The sequence below is a fragment of the Phocoena sinus genome, chromosome 10, assembly GCF_008692025.1.
Source record: "Phocoena sinus isolate mPhoSin1 chromosome 10, mPhoSin1.pri, whole genome shotgun sequence".
NCBI lineage: Eukaryota > Metazoa > Chordata > Mammalia > Artiodactyla > Phocoenidae > Phocoena > Phocoena sinus.
In genome coordinates this window covers 42,520,189-42,538,237 of record NC_045772.1, presented here as the reverse complement: position 1 = coordinate 42,538,237, position 18,049 = coordinate 42,520,189, and the positions used below count along the sequence as shown (strand labels likewise).

The 18,049-nt window shown below is 36.8% G+C and overlaps 2 protein-coding genes across 11 annotated transcripts in view; both read right to left on the bottom strand.

The window, feature by feature from the left end:
- Positions 1-6,762, bottom strand: part of BBS10 (Bardet-Biedl syndrome 10) — a 69,596-nt gene extending 62,834 nt beyond the window's left edge. For 2 of the 5 annotated variants that reach the window (XR_004351937.1, XR_004351936.1), the window contains exons 1-2: positions 6,527-6,762; positions 3,895-6,105 (exon numbers count right to left, since the gene is read on the bottom strand). Coding sequence is in view for 3 of the 5 variants with exons in the window: in XM_032647055.1 (XP_032502946.1) it covers positions 4,125-6,105; positions 6,527-6,711 (2,166 nt within the window). In the remaining 2 variants the exon portion in view is untranslated. Of the gene's footprint in view, positions 1-1,061; positions 6,106-6,526 lie in introns of those variants that run through there. The other 3 variants (XM_032647056.1, XM_032647055.1, XM_032647057.1) reach the window with 3 other exon arrangements.
- Positions 6,763-10,415: 3,653 nt separating this feature from the next.
- Positions 10,416-18,049, bottom strand: part of OSBPL8 (oxysterol binding protein like 8) — a 204,585-nt gene continuing 196,951 nt past the window's right edge. For 3 of the 6 annotated variants that reach the window (XM_032644818.1, XM_032644814.1, XM_032644816.1), the window contains 3 exons: positions 17,192-17,297; positions 15,067-15,169; positions 12,838-13,252 (listed from right to left, as the gene is read on the bottom strand). In XM_032644818.1, the coding sequence (XP_032500709.1) occupies positions 13,120-13,252; positions 15,067-15,169; positions 17,192-17,297 (342 nt within the window). In that variant the 3' untranslated portion in view covers positions 12,838-13,119. Of the gene's footprint in view, positions 13,253-15,066; positions 15,170-17,191; positions 17,298-18,049 lie in introns of all 6 variants that reach the window. The other 3 variants (XM_032644817.1, XM_032644815.1, XM_032644819.1) reach the window with 2 other exon arrangements.

The window sequence follows — 18,049 nt, the reverse complement described above, 5'->3', positions numbered from 1 at the left end:
ATTACTTCCCACAGGAAGTAATAAAACAGGTCCATACATAAAGGAAAGACTTCTAGTTCCTGGAACAGTTCTTATTGTAAATAAATTGATCACGCTCACAAGTTTGGTTTGACTCAGGCCCTGAGACAGAGCCATTCTCAACGTGCTGACAAAATCTGATGGTGAGTCTGCATAAGAGGAAGCCAGGCCCAGGACTGAAAATTCCATGAGGAAATGAACGCCACACTGGTTGCTGGCACTTCCCTGGCTCATAGTAGCCTGCTAAGGGAGAACGTTTCCAGAATTGAGAAAACCCCTAGCCAATTATAGTTATGAGAATATTCCCTCTTTTGACTGTATCCTTTCTTCCACTGTAAAAGTACTGATCCATCATTGTGTATCTCACATCATTTTTCTTCCATTCTGATCTTGTGTTTCCTTAGGCCAGGATCCTTATTACTTTATTACTACTTGGGGTGCATTCTATGTGTTTGCTCTAAATCTATTTTTTAAAATTTTATCTCATTTGAATAAGTAGTATTCAAGTGGTTCAAAAATCAAAATGCCATAAGGTATACACTGAGAAATCACCTTTTCACCTCTTCCCTATGCATGTTCCCCCCTCCCCCACCAGTCATTGCCCCTATCCCATTTAGTTTGTGGATCCATCTAGAGTTCAGGTTGTTACCATCTCTTGCTGTTTACAGAACTGCAAAGTATATATATATGCTTTTTCCAACTACAGTTGGAGGCGGGGAGCCCGCGAGCCACAACTACTGAGCCTGCATGTCACAACTACTGAAGCCCGGGCGCCTAGAGCCCGTGCTCCGCAACAAGAGAAGCCACCGCAATGAGAAGTCCATGCACCGCAACGAAGAGTAGCCCCTGCTCACCGCAACTAGAGAAAGCCCGCACACAGCAACAAAGACCCAATGTAGCCAAAAATAAATAAATAAATAAGTAAATTTATTAAAAAAAAAAGAGTTCAGGCTCAAATTGCATTCCTCTTCCCCATCCCTTTTAGTCTAAAACATGCATACCCTAACATTTCCAGTGTAACATGGTTAAACAGCTCCCTGGCTAAAGCAGTTCAGAGATATTCAACTATTCAATGCCTATTGTTCTGGGAATAAAAATGGCTTGGGCTGGCCCAGTGAGAAAAAAATGAGTTCATAAAAGTTATTGGGGAAAACGTGTTTGTGGGAGGTGGACTGACATGTAACTTCAGAAAACAATAATAAAAACCTCAGCTGAGAAGTTGTCCTCTTTTCTCTCCCATGGTGCTGCAGATTGTTTTCCAAAGATAGCTGCCTCAATATATATCTCATTCCACATGCTCTTCTTATAAGGTGTCATTGACACTTTCCATTGAGTGGTGGGGCCTGTGTCCCCTCCCCTTGAACTTCAGCTGACCTGCACGACTGCCTCACCCAACAGGATACAGGGAAGGTTGTTCAGCGAAATCCAGGCAATTCCCAGAACCATGAGAGGTAATAATACAGTGATTCCAATCAAGTAAATTTTGAGGTTATTCATTATGCAGAATAAAAACAGGAACATGGTCTTGACTTTTAATCATTTTTACATTTTCTTTGCTCTTGATTCTTTAATTTTTATTTAGATTTTACTTTAATTTCATCTGTTTTTTGTTGCAGGTCACCTCAAATCCTTTGTGTAAGTGGGTTTAAGTACCTCAAATCCTTTGTGTAAGTGGGTTTAAGTATAACGTAATTACATTTTTGAAGTGCTCTTTTATCTAACCCAGTAATATAAACTCCCTAGTGTTATTCTGTAAATGACAAGGATGACCCATGAAAGCTTTATCACCATTTTTGAGGATTTTTTTAATTAAAAGAAAAACGATTGCTTTGTGCAGATTTGTTCTACATTTTTTGCTTCTTTCCCCCGCAAACAGATCCTTTTCCATGAAAGTTTGATAGAAATAATTAGGAGCTCATCCATGAGGACCAGAGTTTCTCAACAGACATTTATTGGCTACTACCGTGTGCCAGATATTAGATGAGGTGCCAAACACAAAAAGACCCACTCCCAGATTACAAAGTGGCTCCTGGGCTAGTGATTATTTACAGTTATAAAATGTCTACCATATGCAAGGCACGGGCATACATGGAAAAGTCTCTGAATGCCTTCAATGATGAAGTATTTAAAACAACAACAACAAAATAAAGCAAAGCTATCAAGTGGCCTGACAGGCAATTTAAAAAAGTGAATGGAAAAAATTATACAACAATTTTACAGTACGTTTATATATCTATGAAATCTGTATAAGAAACAGAGCTAATACATTCTCTCCATAGTCACAGAAGTGAAATAATGTTATCTCATATGGCATAAACCTTACAAAAATGAAATTATATTTAATATAAAAGATCATGAGATCTGCATGATGGAATATTCCAGTTCTTAAATACATTATTAGTCATCTCTTTTTCAAGTTTAACTGTAATGAAATTTTAATCAGTTTTCCTAAATTTAATCTTGATCCAAGTGTTGTCACCATCTACTACCCATTAACCTTTGAGGAAAGGTGATGAAGGTAGGAACCATATCTATTTGTTTACCATGGTATATTCAGCATCTGGCACATAGTAGGCACTCAATAAGAATCTGCTGAACTAGTAAACTGGAAACACATAATTAGATCAGATTAAAGATAACAGTTTTATTCAACAAGCACTCCCGAGTACTTGGTATGAACACAGCACTGCCTGGGGTGTTACAGAGAACTACTAAAAGTAGAAGACACTGTCCTTATTCACAGCTAGGTGCACAGTATTATTTGCATTTATAAACCTTTAAGATAAAATATAAACATTAAAAAATTCATATTAGAAATAAATACAGTCGTCCCTCGGGATCCAAGGGGGGTTGGTTCCAGAACATTCCCACCCTCCCGAGGATACCAAAATCTGTGGGTACTCAAGTCCCTTATATAAAATGGCACAGTGTTTGCATGTAACCTGTGCACATTGTCTTGTGTACTTTAAATCACCTCTAGATTACTTATAACACCTAATACAATGTAAGTGCTATATAAATAGTTGCCAGTGCACCTGGCAAATTAAAGTTTTGCTTTTTGGAACTTTCTGGAATTTTTTTTCCTGAATATATTCAATCCACAGTTGGTTGAATCCACAGATGGAGAACCCAAGGACTGGAGAGCCAACTGTAATTCTCAAATTATTATTATTATTTTTTAACATCTTTATTGGAATATAACTGCTTTACAGTGTTGTGTTAGTTTCTGCTGTATAACAAAGTGAATCAGCTATACGCATATGTATATCCCCATATCCCCTCCCTCTTGCATTACTACTGAACTCTGGCTATGCACCAAATATAAGAAAACTCAGCAAATACATGAATTAGTTTTGCAAGCTCTTAGAGGATAGGAGAAAATGATAGTATGAATTTCATATCCTTTCTGGAATTAACTTTCAACTAAAGAAATGAAAATAAGTTTACAATGCACAAAGCCACATTTATGGTGACATACTCATTGGTCTATGAATGGGGAAAAAATCTATCCAGGCTCTAAACAAGGGGCCACAAAAAAGTAAAAACTAATTTTACTCACACTCTGAGAAAAAGAAAACGAGCCTTTTGCTCACTGCTATAGAAATTATGAGTAGGGAAAATAAATCATTTTAAATAAAGCAAATAATGTTTTATATTATAAACAATTAAAGTAGGATGGCATTTGAAGACCACATCTATATCTGAGATTAAATCACTCTATTAACTAGATACAGAAGGGCAAGGGAGAAGGGATGAAGAGTGAAAAAAGATACAGAAAAGTAAAAAGGAGCTATAAGGAAATACCTTCCCCCAAATGCAAAGACTAACACACAGCAGAGACACAGGGATACTGAGGGGGAAAAAAGATACACTTACTCAGATCTTGGCTTCACCCATCCAGAAGGATTCCTCCTCAGAACTGTGCCATAATGTAGTCTCTGATATTTGTGTCTGAATGTGTGCTGGCCTTGTGTACTTCCAAAGACTTTTTAGTTATGCTGTTTTCCTAACTAGACTGAATTAACTTGAAAATCAGTGGTCACATGCCTGCCTTGCTTTATGGCTTGAGTTGGATTAAAACTTTGGTTAATAAAAAGCTTCCAATATTATAGTTCCTCTTCCGAATCTTGATCATAAATTTCCTGAGGTTGTCTCTTAATATTGATTACCGAGTCAATGGTTAAAATGTTTCTCAAACACTGAAGAACTGAAGTTAGTAACTGGTATTTACCAGCAACTGATTCCAAACCTGTCTGGTTGCTTATCATGGGTTGATTGGTTTGCAGTGAATGGAGAGCTCTTATATATATTTGTGGAAAGCTGTAATTTCCTTTCTTAGACTTATACAAGATTTTGGGAACGCCTAAAAGTGCATTAGCAATTATCATACTAACCATGATTTCTTCTGATCGCTGGCACTTTTTGGCATAGCTGAGAAGATAGTAATGCAACAAGATCTCAAAATTACCACCCACTGGCAAAACACAACCAGCTGGTACAGATGAGAAACAGTAACTCTGGGAAGTACACATCTCTAGTGACTTATGTCTCACTGGTAACATGCTCCCCTTTCTAGCATTTTTTGTGACTTGTAAATTTTCATAAGAAATTTCTCTTCTAGTATATTCTGTTGTTGAGTTAGCAGAATTACTCTCAATAAATGGTTCATGGTCATCCATTATCCCGGCTTTGTCTGGAGAGAAACATCTCAGTGTTGCATCTGTCTGGTATGTATCTGTTAGTGTCACTGTTGGTGTTGAACACAATATATTTGTTTCTAATTCTACACTTGGAACTACCAAATTTGAATATGCTTCTAAATATGTTTGAGTTTTTGCCAGTTCATCTTTGTTCTTTACAACTGTGTCCTGATACGGCCTTTGTATTGAGCCATTAACAATTTCTGGTAAGTCATTACTTTCTCTACTATTCTTATAAATAAGAGGACTTGAAGTACAATTTTGGTCACCGGCTTGTGTCACATAATTTAGATCAAGATCTTTAAATAATTGCCGAAGCATTTTAAATGCCCCATGTAAAGCAACCTCGTGTTGTTCAACAAGACCCTGCACTGGACCACAAAGAACTATACAGTGTGGTGTAAACGAACATGTGCTAATCAAGCCAAGATGAACATACCTTTTGGATCTAAGAATAAAGGGCTTACAAAATTTCACCATAGCAGTGTTAGAGAGTTCATACTGAGAAGAAGCCTGTGGTACTACAAAGGGAGCGAGACCAGTGACTCTCTGGATAAGAGAAAGTTCTTCAGATGATAAACACTCCACCACAGATATGCCATTCAGTCCTGCACAATAAATTACTAAGTCTGGTTGTTTCACAGTAGATAGGAGCAATTTTACATTCTGCTTCTGTAAATATTTCATTATTGCTTTTGTCCTTTCTGTAATCCAAAATTGAGATGTCTGAAACTGTGCTTCTGAATTTAGAATAAACTCTGATCCAAACGTTGAAAAAAGAGGCTGAATGGTTTCTATGACTATCACTATTCTTATGTCACCGTCTGCTGGACAGTACACAGAAAAGTCTCTGGGAAGCACAAGCCCAGCTATGATCCTGGAATCGGAAACAGGAAGGCCAGTGACACCAACTTTCAACTCAACAAAACAGTCATCCACTAACTCAAGTACTTCTTCAAACCCACTTTCACAAGCTGTACACTTGAAAAAGTATTCACACATCAACTGTGATACAAAGTTGTGATTATTTCTTCCCACTCTTCCACAAAAGTATGCTCCTAAGAGCATCTCTAAAGAGCTCCTACACAATGGTCTCTCTTTGGTGGATGAAGAAAAGATGGACAAAAAGTGTCTACCTAAGTAATGGTCCATAACGTAGTCTAATATTTGTGTCTGAAATGTTAGAAGAGCTTGGGAAATAAACTTCCACTGACAACACTTTTTCCAGTGCCTTCCATGGGTTTGAATATTTTCAGAAAAGAAAGAATCCTTTTCCTTGTCTGTGATTGCATGAAGTTCTCTGAGTAAATGGCAAAGAAAGATAATAAATGTTTTAGCACCATCTCCTGTTTTTCTTAGATGACTGGAAACACATGCCACCATCATCCTGTACAAGAAAGAAATAAAGCAACTCAGATTCTCAGAGGGCTGCCTAAATCAAGTTGAAACCATGTTTTTACAGCTACACGCATAAAACGAGAATCCTGTCTCTGTGATATCCTTAGTTTTAGTTTTTTCCTTTTTTAAGTTACTTTGTTCTACTTCAAGATTCTAGGGGTTGGGTCGAGCCGGAAGGAAAGGAGACAAGCTCTCGGCAGTTGTTAATGATTCGATGTCTGGGAATGTTCCCTCGGGCAGCGGGCAGTGCTCTAACTCTGAGCGTACACTGGTCTCGTCCAAGGTCAGTTCTTCCAGGAGCATAACCTCAGGGACAAGAAGTTCAGGGAGATGGACTGAGGGTTGGAGTGCGGCACCTGAGTACCTGGTTATAGGATGCTCTAACGGTCTGGAGCGTGACACGCAAGTACCTGGCTATGGGATGCTCTAAGTGTAGCGCCTTCAGGAGGCGGCCGCCATCCCGGCTGAGCAGCACCTCGCCAGTGGGCTTGGTACACAGAACTTGCCGCCCTTCGGGCCCCAAGCAGCAGCTCACGACGGTTTCTAGCACTTCCGCCACCTGCAACGCGGCCCTCACAGATCCCGCAGCGGCCATAGCCCTTCAGCTTCCAACAGCTTCGGGTCGCCGCCTGTAGACGCCCAGCACGACCAGGAGCGGGGCGCAGGCGGAAGCGGAAGAGGCGGGGAGGAGGCCGGAAGCCGGTGCTGCTCGGTTTCTTGGTTGGGCGAGGGTCTACGTTCCCGCCCGCTCAGTGGGAGAGCCCCGCTGTTCTGCCAGTAGGAGCTAGCGGTTCAAAAGCCCGCGAAGATGGGAAAGAGGTCGGGGCTTCTCGGGAGCTGTCCCCGGACAGGAAACTGCAAACCCTTCTCCCCCTCCTAGGTGAATTCATTCCTCTTTCTTGGAGGCTTCAGCTGCCACCAGATCCCTCCGTCTCCCAGGAACTCGGCACGAGAGCGGAGGGACTGGGCACCGCGGCTAGAGCTCGGTTCGTTCCTGACCTCCCTCAAAAGTTTGCTGTTTTGTAACAAAAACCTCTGCCTTGGACTCGTGCATATCCTGTGAACACTCTGCATCAGCGGTTCTCTTTCGGGTTGCAGGACAGATGAGGAGGCCCTGGCTACAGTCACGAGCTGCAGGCTTTGTGCTTTCTGCTGGGGGCTTTGCCACATTTCCTGGGCTTAGGTATCACTATGAAACTCACCACAGTTTAATTTTTCTTTAGCAGAGGTGATAGATGTGAACACTTAGCCACATTGGTAATCAATAGGATGCTTTAAAAACACAGTGACCCAAGATTACTGGACACAATCCGACGGCAGAAAAATACATACTGTTAAGCAGAAACAACATACTGTTTCGTATACTGACACACACATACCCTCTCTCTTAAGGATGAAATGGTTAAGAGCATAGGCTTAATATTTAGACCTGGGTTTGCTGTGCCATGTACTTATCTGTGACATTCTTTTGTCTCCGCTTTTCTCATCTTAAAAAAAATGGTGATAATAGATAAGTTAAAAAAAAAAATCAAGGTTTTAAGGAGGGTGAGAATGTTTACAAGGCGGTTTTTTGGTTTGTTTTTGCATGGTGCCTCGTAGGTACTAAGCACTCAACAAGTACAACATACTCAACAAATTACTGTGACGTGTCACCACTGTAGGGGCCCACTATCTCCACAAGAAAGGGATATTTTGTAAGGTGCAAGAGTTGATTATCATAACACAATACAGGACACCTATTAGAGTGTGGTCAACATTAGTAAGAAAATTATTTACCTTGTAGATGTTTCATTGAGGTTGAACAGTGAGGGCCTGTTTTCCCTACCCCTTATTCCTATGCATAGGACAGAAGAAGCCTGTCAGCCCTCCCCTTCCCCCCAGTAAGGCAGAACCAGCTCACTATTAACCAGAAGGAACTGGATCCTGAGGGGTGCAAATATGGGAGGGGAGGATGATGGAGGAAAAGAGGAAAACTGAAGAGGAATGAGTTCTTGGAACATGTGATTTTGACTCAGTATGGACTAATAGGTGATTTGTGGGGGGAAAAACTTTTTCATGTGGGTTTTGTGTATATGCTTGTGTAATGGCAAGTTTCTTTTTCTTTTTTTAGGCAGCACCACGCGGCTTGTGGGATCTTAGTTCCCCAACCAGGGACTGAACCTGGGCCCCAGCAGTGAAAGCACCAAGTCCTAACCACTGGACACCAGGGAATTCCCAAGGTTCTTTCGTTCTTACCCATCACAAAGGGGTTACTCGATTCGAGCAGTGGATTATTACACACATTTAGAAGTCAAGTCAGAGTTCTATTTAAGTGTACAGTGGAAAGATAATGGACATTGAAGTCAGACATGGGTTCAAACTTGGGTTCCCTGTCACTCTTACTATGTAGCTTTTAGAATCATTTAACTTCTCTGAGCCTCAGAATCTTCATCTATAAAATGTAACTTCCACTCATCTGAAGGTTATTATGAGTATTCAAGAAGAATGAATATGAAGCATCACGTAAAGCATACATTAATGATTCTAGCTGTTAAATCCCTTCACCATCGTTCACAACTACCCCCCCCACACAAAATTATTTTTAATTAAGAAATTAAGACTAAATAATCTGGTCACCATATGTTATATTCAGTCGTTTGATCAGTTTACTCTTTTTAAAATTTTTATTTAGAATGCCTACTTGTCGAAGTTAGCATCATTTTACAGATTAGAAAAATTCAATTCTTTTGTCTCTGCAAACTTTTATAATAGGTTAGGAATAACAGATTAGAAATGTAATACATTACAAAACAGTTGCCTATGACTATGTACATTTACTATGCACCTTAAGGAAAAGAATTTGACAGTGTGCTGTACTTACACTGCAGATAACATCCTTTTATTCTATTTTACAAAACTGACCAGTGGTAGTATTTGAATTTATAAATGGCCATTAAACAGGATATTTAACTTAAATGAATAGTTAGCATGCTAAGAAGTGAAAATTTTCAACTGAAGTTCTGTGGCTCATCAGTTCAAATGTTTCATGGCATTTTTTCTTTAAATAAATTTCAATGTTGTAATACTAAAATAATTTTACATAATAAGTGCAGAAAGATAAAATTTTCTAAATATTTTAGAAAGTATATTCACATTCATTTTGTCATGGGTTTCTTGTGGTTCTTCTAAATATGTTAATCATATTAAGGAGACCCTGGTCCTATACAATTTTAACAGTCCATCCTTCAATTAAAAACTGTAACGAAACGAACAGTATGTTAAGAGTAACAAAAAGCAAATTAAATATACTAAATTCATACTACAGGTAAACAGAATGAAAGCAAATTACATAATAGTGGCAGGTTATATACATTTTAAAGAATCTTTTTTTTTTTCATAAATTTATTTATTTTTGGCTGCGTTGGGTCTTTGTTGCTGTGCGCAGGCTTTCTCTAGTTGCAGCGAGCAGGGGGCTACTCTTCGTTGCGGTGCACGGGCTTCTCATTGCGGTGGCTTCTTGTGTTGCAGAGCACGGGCTCTAGGCGCGCAGGCTTAGTTGCTCTGTGGCATGGGGGATCTTCCCGGACCAGGGCTTGAACCCGTGTCCCCTGCATTGGCAGGCATTCTTAACCACTGCACCACCAGGGAAGCCCAAGAATCTCTTTTTCCATGTAGTCAAATAAGATAGAGGTTGAAATGTAAACTTAGTGATTTGTGTGGGGTTCCCCCCCGACCCCACTATGGTTCAATTTGGAAAATTTGGTATAAACGCTAATTTTAATATTTTATTTCTATACATTTAACATAATTCAAAATAATCTGCAGCATCATGTATGGCTCATTATCACTGTATGTCTAACAAACAAAAAAAAACCTAAATATATTCATTGCTCACTAGAAATGCTAAACACTGGAAAAAATGGAATTTTATACATTTTTTCCTTAAATATTTGACTAAGATATTCTTCAGAAAGTTAAAACTGCCTTCTCCACATAATTTTGTGTGTATATGGCACGAGTTGACACCCTAAAACAGTGTGAATTCTATCAAAAAGGCACTGTTTACAATACACAGAATAATCTGACAGGTCTACTTCAATGATGTCTGAAAGTGAAGGATATATTTGAGATAGGTAAATAGACAAAAACCCTTATAAAAGTAGAGCATTACTGTTTAAATATGCTATAGCTATATAAAAGGAAATTAAGTGACAGAGAAATGACCCTTTTGTGATAATTAAGACTATAAACACATTGAATCATATTATAGTTCTGTAACACAAAAATGACAAAAAGTATTTTCTTAAAGGCACAAAAGCGTAAATACTAAATGAGGGTTTTATTTTACAAGGCCAATTGTTTCAATGGAATGGTAACAAAGATTACACTGTATAAGTAATACAAAAAAGTACTGACATGAAATATAAGTAAAATATCTATTGCTGAAACTTATTTCACATGCTGTATTTATTATCTTTTCCCGGGCCAGCTACGTCTCACTAAATGGTAGATAACTGAAGGCATAGTATATTTAACAACTAAAACAGAAATGCACACATCAGTAATTATTACCCATTTAAATTTTCAAGTGAAAAAATAAAATTTTTGATCAAATGAAAAAAAAACGGTCATAGGTCTTAAATCCTAAAAACCACCATGAGGCTCTCAGACAACTGGGAACTGTAAATCACAATTTTTATGAATCCATTGTGAAGGAAGATTAATCTCAGGTGGAGAACATTCAAAGTCAACTACATATATGGCTAAATACAAAGTTAATTGTGTGTTTTAAAGTATTCACATACTAAGCCTAGTATAAGCACTGATCTAAAACTAAGCCACCTATTCCTGAGTTTTGTGTTCAATTCACAGAAAGGAACTCAAACAAATAAAAACATAAGAAGACTATTAGATTAGATATATGCTTTTAGTGTATAAGAAACAGTCATGAGTAACCCTGCTCTTTCTCATGAAATAGTTTATGACTCCTTGAGTAATAAGAGCCCATAACACATTTGCCCTAACAAGAAAATATACAAAAGTAAATAACTACCTCTCCAGTCTTAGAAGATAACCATACAAATAAAACACTGTTTAGACCAAACGAAAGTAACATGACTAAAGTCCCAAAGGGGAGTTGCCAACAAAAAATATAAGTTTTCAGCGTTTAATAATGAAATTATTTTGTGATCAGCCAATCAACTTATATAAATTAATACTAATTTAAACCATAAAAAAGGATCAAGTCGTACAGTATTTACAAAATATACATCAATGAATAGGCAGTAGAGCATAACATTGGTAACAGAAAGTGAGTATAAAAATTATATCAACAAGTATGAAATACAAACAAAAACCCACCTATTCTAGTGTAGTCATATTATACCTATACTTATACTGGGTGTAGGTATGTTATTTACACATAATCTATTTAAAAAATGTTTTCACACATACATATGGAATACACTGTTTTGCCAAAAATACATGGGAAATAGCTCTTCATAAAATCTAAGGATATTTAAGATAGCTATATTGGTTAGGTGGTAAAAAGCAGGCCCTTTTAATCATTTTCAATTTTCATAATTTAGCAATCATTCCTTGATTTTATACTTATCATGGCATAAACATTTGATTATATTTTTACTAGTGTCTCAGTCTCTTCTTAGTCGAAGGCAAGTGTAGCCAGAGCAATTATTCTCTCTGACCTTCATTTTCATTTCAAAATCTACTTTCAGAATTCTAAGATACATAAAGGAAAAACATTAAACTGAAAAAAATATTTAGGAAAAATGTTTGCCTGAGCCTGAACAAAAGGAATCCTGAGGAATTGTGGTTTTGCCACAGACTGCAGTTACTGAGAACAGAGAAGGATAACAGAGAATTAAACTTGAGAACTTGATGCTCTTCTTAGATGCTCAACTTATTGCACATTTTAAAGAAACCAATTTTAACATACACATAAATACCACCACACGAAGTGTCTTTTCTCATTGTCCTTCTCTTTTTGGCTTTTGAAGTAAAATATTGGTTATATATATATTTTCTATTCAACTGTTTCACTGAACACACTAGAATCTAAATGAAAACTAAAATAAATTTTTCATAAAGAAAAATCATGACTATCAGCATTTCATACACCCTATAATTCCATCTCTAAAATTTGGCCTATGTTATTGGACCAACTGAGTTTAAAAAAAAAAAAAGAAAGAAGGACAGCAATCAAGTTTGACCACACTTTTTTCAGCAAGTGCTTAATGGGGTGTTATACAGGTGTGACAGGAAATATATAATCAGTAGATCCGAGTACCAGGGTTTTTTTTGTTGATATACACATACATATATTTATACCTGTATCTATAAATATTAAATTCTAGGGGTTAAAAAAAATCTTGTGTAAACTTTTGATAAAGCAGTTTGCCACCTTGTCTCTCAAATCAATTTTGACCACAATTTTTTTTTTTGCTGTTTCTAAGAAGACAATTGAGCTGAATGCTTTAGAAATGATTTTTTTTCACAGTACAGTGCATTGAACGATTTATGTCTATTATCCCATCATTTCCCATTCTGTAATTCCTTACTGATAGAAGTTTTGTGCCGGTTTTATGAAGAAAATAGATTGCTACACATATATTTATAAGATTGATAGCATTTTTGTTATGAATGACATTAATGCTATATATTTCATAACACGAACATACCATAGACTACAAAGACTACTGTAAGGTATACATAAGACATAATTGTGTATACATGTGGATTTATTATACTCACATGTAGACACAGTCTCACAAAAGCTAGAAATGTTCTGGCACTTAACACATAGTTCACTTTAATAACCAAATAGAATAGCTCTTATTTCAGGGTTAAGGATAGAAGGTAGGAAAAGTCAACAGTTCTACATATATTTCTAAGGTTTTCTGTTTTAGAAATATTGTGATGTTTCAATAAAGACCAAAGCATCTTCAACATTGGTCCCAGGCCAAATATGATCATTCCAGTTCATTGATTCAATGGTAAAGAACTTCTACTTAAACATGAAGTTTATTATGACTTGAAGCAAAATCAGGAGAAAAATGATGAAGTAGTCTTTCTGTTGCAGAAAATAATCCGTGGCAGGTGTGCTTGAAATTAAATGATTTCGAAGAGCCATAATATTTCTATAAAAATAAGCAACAATAAATTTAATAATTATTTACCAAAAATGTTAGCAAAGAAATCACAATTTGATATATGATCACAGAATTCATTGTATAAAATTCAATTGTATAAAGTTCCATCAATTACTACCACCTGAACAGGGAGCTGATTATGCTTTGTGGAACCACTATTAGGTCTTGCCTAATCTATACTCTGCACTGTACCAAATACATTACTTAATGATGTGTGTTAAACATAATTTTTAAAGTTTGATGACTTTAAAATATATCACTTTCTTTGTTATCACAGTGGTTTTAAAACAAAAATTTTGCTTCTTAGTTGGCCCACTAAGGTTCTTTTATCTTTCTTTAGGAGACAAAGGCAGAGTTGGAGAAAAATCCTTAATTCACCAGGAAAAAAGTAATACAACAAATATTGTGACATTCCTAACTTGAAGAATGCTCTGTAGGCATTTCATATGCTAACAAAAAAAATGTTAATTTAGTCATAAAATGAGCTTACATTATCCTCATGCCACTCTAAACGCTTTTGGCTAAAAAGAGCTGATTAGTGAAGACGTTTTTCTTTTTGACTTCTTCTATTGAAGTGTTTTATGAGTATAGAGAAAGAAAGGAGGCAAATATGAACAAGTAGGCTCTTTAATTTATAAATATAATTAAGTTAGGAAACTCAAGCACTTTATATAAGGGCTGATGATACCAAGATGCAGAAGACACACTCCCTGCTCTGAAGAAGCTCATGGTCCAACTGGGGCAGGGTGGAGTGAGGTAAACAGACACACACAATTAGCAACTCTATAGCACAGTAAGCTCTCAAAAGACTATGTATAGGGAGCCATACAAGCCAAGTGGAAGGATTAATAACTATGGGGCAGAGTGATTAGAAATGTTACAAAAAGGGTGACATTTGAGTTATATTCTGAAGGATAAACAGGGATTTTCTTGAGGGGCAAGGTGGGAGGAAGGGCAATCTAAAAAGCGGATTCAGTGTGGGTAAAAATCCAAAGATGAGATAGCATGGTATATTCTGGAGATGTGAGGAGTTTCATAGGACTAGAGCATGATTAAGTGTAGAGGAATGGTAGGAAATGAGGCTGTAGATGAAAATAGCAATTAAATGTAAGCCATAGATCACCAAGAACAGAAAAAAGTATCTTAAAAAAAAAATCCTCTAGGACATCTAGCACTGAGTGCTGAATACACAAAAGAAGGTTGGCTAATATTAAAAAAACTTAACATCTGATACAGCAATGGGAGACAACCGATCTGAACTCATGCTAGCCTTACCAGTGGAGCAGGATCAGGACCCCTTCCCTCCCAAGGAACTTCCCTAGGTGTTATGACCGTTAGTTGCTGGATCTTGCAGAGGTGAGTGAGGGGATGGGTCTGGGAGTGCACAGGGAACACTTGAAAGTCTCAGGGTAGTGGTTATTTGCCCACTGTTATGGAATTGTTTCAATATTTTAACAACTGGTACATTCTAATTAAAATCAGCCATGTACAAAGGACACTGGCTTTCTCAGGAACCACCCCACTTCCGCATTCAACCCAGCTACATTCCTAGTATGCTACAGCAGTAAGATGAAGAGACTCCAATTCCAGTCTCACAGATGAGACAAAACAACCTCCTCATCTCTCCCAAATATTTTAGTGCTGAAGGAATTTCCTAAGTTTCAGTAATCAGGTGACAGACGCCAAGGTTCTATTTTAGCTTAGCAATGTTATAAAAATGTAAAGTTTGCATATGATTTCCTACAAAACAGGATTCTTAACTCCTCTAGACTCAAATGAATAGTCACTGTCATATATATTACCTTCTAATTTCTTCCTGTGTTTGTTTTATAGATTCAATGGAAGTTTGAATGTCTCCCAGTTCTATCCCTTTTTTTCTTCTTGCACTTGGTTTTACTGATTGAGCTAAAAAGACATTTAGAATAAACTTGGTGAAAACAGTGAACATATTTAATTATAAACAATCTAAATTTCAGATTAATGATTCTCCTGTAATAATTTTCCTAGGCATTATTTTTATGGCTTAGAGACTAACATACTACTCCTAATACTTGGCATTTTTGAAGTTTCAATCATATTTCAAAACTAGAACACTATAGATATATTTAAAGTAACCACGAATTAGTTAAATTTTGTATTGAATCAGCTTTAATTTTTTAACCAATTAAATAGACAAAAATATTTCTTTAAAAATACATATATTGGGCTTCCCTGGTGGCGCAGTGGTTGAGAGTCCGCCTGCCGATGCAGGGGACGCGGGTTCGTGCCCCGGTCCTGGGAGGATCCCACATGCTGCAGAGCGGGCTGGGCCCGTGAGCCATGGCCGCTGGATCCCACATGCTGCGGAGCGGCTGGGCCCCGTGAGCCATGGCCGCTGAGCCTGCGTGTCCGGAGCCTGTGCTTCGCAACGGGAGAGGCCACAACAGTGAGAGGCCCGCGTACCGCAAAAAAACCAAAACCCAAAAAACATATATTAACTTGGAGGAGGTATTACTCTCTTCTGCCTCTTGCCTATTTGCCTACATCTGAAGAAGTCAGCTTTTTAAGCTCCCTTTTCAATTTTTTTATTAATTGTTAATGTTATCTTTATTCCTTTAGTCACCCAAACTTTAAACCTTTTCAATTGGTTTAAATATCTCTTCTACAAATTTTTATTGTCAACTAACAAAGTGTATGGTATTTTTTAAAATCCCTTCTCATATCCATTCCTTCCTTTCCATTTTTGTTCAGAGCTTAACCTCTCTCCAGATCTCAGCTTTCTCATTTGTAAACTTGGGATAATAATAATACTCAAACTTCACATGGTTGTAGGAAGGTATGTTTAACTTCCAGTTTGGCCCACATTAAATACTCAGTAAATGTCAGCTGATACATTATAGGTAATATAGTGGAGTGGATAAGAGAATGAATTAAGGAGCCAAAATATCTGCATATATAACATATACATATATATATATACACACACACTGTCTTATGGGGCATATGACCTTGGGCAGGTTAACCCATGTCTCACTTTCCTCTTCTGTGAAATGGGAACAACAGTATAACTAATACTCCTTTTGAGCACAACAGTACCATGTGACTCCTACTTTTAGAACTTTATTCATTTTATTCCTCTTTTATTCCAGTATTGTGTCCACTCACCAGCATCCCTCAAGCCTAGATTGCTATAAACCATTAAAAATCCTCAAAATTCATCAGGGTTCCTTTCCTCTAAGGACCTTCCCTCAAGCTGAATTCAGCCCCCTTTCCTTTAAACTCTTTACTATTTGTCATCTACTAGTTTCTTAGCATTTACCATTTATTCACCTCTAGTATTATCTCTGTAAAACTGAGTTCCCCAGCTTAGTGTGAACTTAGTAGAGAATATGGTTTTAAGAAAACTTTATTTTCTCATAATGTCTCAGACATTACCTTAATCCTTGATTATATCTCAGTGTAGTTCAAGACAGTTTATATATTATCTGACTTAAACAAGAATGGCACACTAGTAAATTTAGTTCATAATTTGATATAGTTATATTTTTACTTCTGTGACTTCTAAACACAATAATTTATTATGAAAATAAAAAACTTTTCTGAAGCATGGAACTGAGACCAAAACTCAAGAAATGGTGCCTGCGTTGAATCTAGGAAACCAGCAACAATTTTTCAGAAGCTAACAAGGCATAAGAGCTAGCACTGCAGTGTGGTTCTTGATTTGCATGTTTCCCCTTTTTTCATTTCCCATGCCTTTACCTTGTGGCCTGGTTTTGAAATTTATAATCTAAAATAGCTTTTCTTGTACATCATCCCTGCCCCCACCAAAACTTACAAATCTCCTTGAGTTAATATGAAAAACCATTTTCTTATATCAAACATAGTATAGTAATATACTTTTAAAAATTTAGACACTCATAGTCAATAGTCTACAATAAATATTTTTACCTTCACTTCCAGATGAATCCTGGATATCAGGTTCTGGGGAGGAATAGCCTTTTGCCACTTTCTTCTGTTGCCTGGTTGGCTTATGTTTCATTTTTGGGACACTAACCTGAAAAAAAAAATCATGCTATTATGTGAATTTGCACTGAATTTTATAATTAAAGACAATGTTGTACAACCGTCAAACCTGTTCATGGGCACAGTACTTGGAAATAAAAACAAAGATGAAATAGTCTAATTAAGACTTAACAAATGTGATACACTTATACAAATTGTTTAATTTTAATAAGAAACATTAATTTGGCACAAACATCAAAGAGTATAAGAAAATATACAATGAAGAGTTTCCTTCCCACTCCTCTTTTCCACCCAGTTTCTCCCCCACTAAAAAGATAGTCAACGCTATTAGTTTGTATATCCTTCAAGAGACATATTTATGCACACACAAATAAGAATATGGATACCTCGCTTTTCTAACTGCACCAGTAGTACATCTAGTTGAATGTTAAAAATAGTGCTCTTTTAAGATCATACTTATCTTGTTCCCAACATAAGAAACATTCTCAGTGAATGATGTTGGGTTTCCAATAAAATTATTTAGATTGCTTACTTTTAATAATATCTGGATAATGTAGAAAGCATCTTATAATAAATGGAAATGATATTATTATCTTTTCAGAGCATAATTTAAACTTACTGAAAACATCTGAGTAAATGTACAAAATTCAAAAGTATATTTAACCATCAATTAGGATTAAATTTTCCTTAGGAAAAAAAAACCAAATGCAAGAGAACAAACTAGAAACAGAACAGCAAGGTAATTTACATGCTTAGAAAAACAGGGAACCAGTGGTCATAAGT